This window comes from Cheilinus undulatus, linkage group 6 (assembly GCF_018320785.1).
Source record: "Cheilinus undulatus linkage group 6, ASM1832078v1, whole genome shotgun sequence".
Classification (NCBI taxonomy): domain Eukaryota; kingdom Metazoa; phylum Chordata; class Actinopteri; order Labriformes; family Labridae; genus Cheilinus; species Cheilinus undulatus.
This window is the reverse complement of record NC_054870.1, coordinates 29,351,050-29,353,215: the sequence shown is the minus strand read 5'-3', so window position 1 is coordinate 29,353,215 and position 2,166 is coordinate 29,351,050. Positions and strand designations below refer to the sequence as shown.

At 38.6% G+C, this 2,166-nt stretch overlaps 1 protein-coding gene across 2 annotated transcripts; it reads right to left on the bottom strand.

Moving 5' to 3' along the window:
* On the bottom strand, positions 1 to 1,251 carry sf3b5 (splicing factor 3b, subunit 5). Of its 2 annotated transcripts, XM_041789933.1 has the most exons (3): positions 1,126 to 1,251; positions 336 to 628; positions 1 to 232 (listed from the first exon to the last, which is right to left on the bottom strand). In XM_041789933.1, exon 2 carries the CDS (start codon positions 598 to 600, stop codon positions 340 to 342), a length of 261 nt encoding a protein of 86 aa, XP_041645867.1. In that variant the 5' UTR covers positions 601 to 628; positions 1,126 to 1,251; the 3' UTR covers positions 1 to 232; positions 336 to 339. The 2 variants fall into 2 exon arrangements, with proteins under 2 accessions (XP_041645867.1, XP_041645866.1); XM_041789932.1 differs by having other exon boundaries at positions 1 to 628.
* Positions 1,252 to 2,166: the final 915 nt, after the last annotated feature.

Sequence of the window (2,166 nt, the reverse complement as noted above, 5' to 3'; positions counted from 1 at the left end):
CCAACATAAAGAAGTGTTTAATGTAGCCACAATATGAATATCAATCAAGAATGCAGTTTTGCCATCTACTACAAAATAATGTGACAGCTAGTGGTAAACCTCTTTGACCTCTTATTTTTAAAATGGAGATCTTGATGGTCTAAAGTTCTTTGTTTTCCAGGTATCCTGTGCTGTGTGAATGGACATGCCTTCATTGTTAGCAGAGTCATACAGTCCTGTTGCCTCAGAGAAGCTTGAACACAGAGGAACATAATCAGGATTATGCTGGCAGAATTCTACAAAACAAAATCCTGTATAAAAAAAAAAAAAAAAAAAAAAACTGCACCAAAGCTCACTCCATCATGCATCATCGGGTTTGTCTGCTGGTGGTCCGCATGGCTGAAGCATCTTTTCCATTAGATTGAAGCGGACACGTGCTTTGCTCTCATTCTCAGCCACAGAGAAATAGTTCAGCAGGTCAAAATGTCCCATGTAGGAGCAGTAAGAGTCCCGGTGCTGGTTGACCAGCCATTCCCACTTGCTGGTGTCGGCGTGTCCTGTGCCAATGTATTTGGACTGAAGATGCTCCAGCTGACTGTGGATGTTGTATCTGTCCGTCATTCTCACAGAGACGGGAGTCACTGAGACCCTGGACAGAAAAGGACACACATGGAAAAAACAGAGGCAGGTTTTAGAAAGAATTTGTCAGAGGATACAGGTGGTCATCAAGCATACCTCGTTATTCTCATGAAATGCATTTAATTTAAAAAGATGAAGGTATAACATCTGCTATACCTGTAACAACCACCGACGTGGTGGCTAAAGGTCTCTTCTTAATTTAGCCAGTTACTGATGCGACATTAATATGTAAAATACATCACAACTCTTGAATCACCATATCCCCAATCACTTGATCGACGTTTTAGCAAGTTAAACCGTTAAAACCGCCTTTTAAATGTTACAATAACATCGCTTTAAAAGGACTCTCGCGCCTCTACTTAGTTAGCATGCTAATGTGCTTTTCAATAGCATTCAGGCTAACAGTAGCGTCGGACAAGCGAGACAAAGTACACAAAGTATTTATTTCCGTTACCTACTCTGTTTTTAGTAGTTTTGCGGGGAAAATGTCGTACAAAACACACTTACTTTGTTTGAAATTAACGGTTGAACAGTTAGGATACGTAATGTCAATATTCTTGTCCACACACCGTCGCATGAATGGGCAAAGAACTTCCGGTACGTTCACCTACAAAAACGAACCGTTGAGAAACAACGTTCCGAACGTGCTGCGTTCCCACTACCTCCAGACGTTTAATTGTCCTACTGTACTACTTCCTTTTTTAGCTCGAACATCCATGACACGCCCCAATTCTTGGACCTGTTGCTTTGTTCATGGTCATAATAACTAGATAGAGTTGTGTCTTTACCAACAGTTTTTGAAACGTACTGTTCACTGTCAGAATGCATTAGGGATATGATTCCTTTTTATCTTAATTTAATTTCAGTTCAGTTCTTAATACGGAATATGAGATTTACCGAACTGAAGAACTGACTAAGTAAATCATGGATATTAAAAAATTTCATACATTTAAAGAGGGACTAGTTGGTGAAATGATTATTTCAAACCCACAAACTAGAGAGAGAAATGTTAAAGCTCTGACTGGGCTTACATCTTTAAAGTATGTAAGGTCATGACTGGTGTCCCAACAAGGGGTTGCAATTAATTAAATTTTAGATTAAATTGCAATATGGCCTGGTGCCATTTTCAAATGGCAGAATGTGGATTATTTCTTTAACCTGATCATGCAGTCATTCAAGTGTCTGTCTTTTTAAAATAGTTTGCAAAAAGGTGGAGGGATGATAATGTTATCCAGTTTCAGGTGTAACAGGTGAAGTTTACCTATTCTAATCTCCAAATCACTCTGATAATCAGGATTGGAATCTCATTTCTATGGAGGCCAGGAATTAGGTGGATATAACAATTAAGAGGAAAACTTATCAAGGAGTGGTAATCATGGAAAGAAATCCCTGTCAGAGACTTATCACTGACATGTATTTGTCATTACACATTGAAGAGAAATAGTGCCTCATTTTGAGTCAACTGAAAACAGTTAAAGGGAGTTGGGTTAACAACTGAAGCTGTGCATGGATATTAAATTTTGCTTTAAAATGAAGACATTTACAACA

Coding starts and splice junctions, on each gene's coding strand:
- sf3b5 (XM_041789932.1), bottom strand. CDS start 600: ATGACGGACAGATACAACATCCACAGTCAGCTGGAGCATCTTCAGTCC.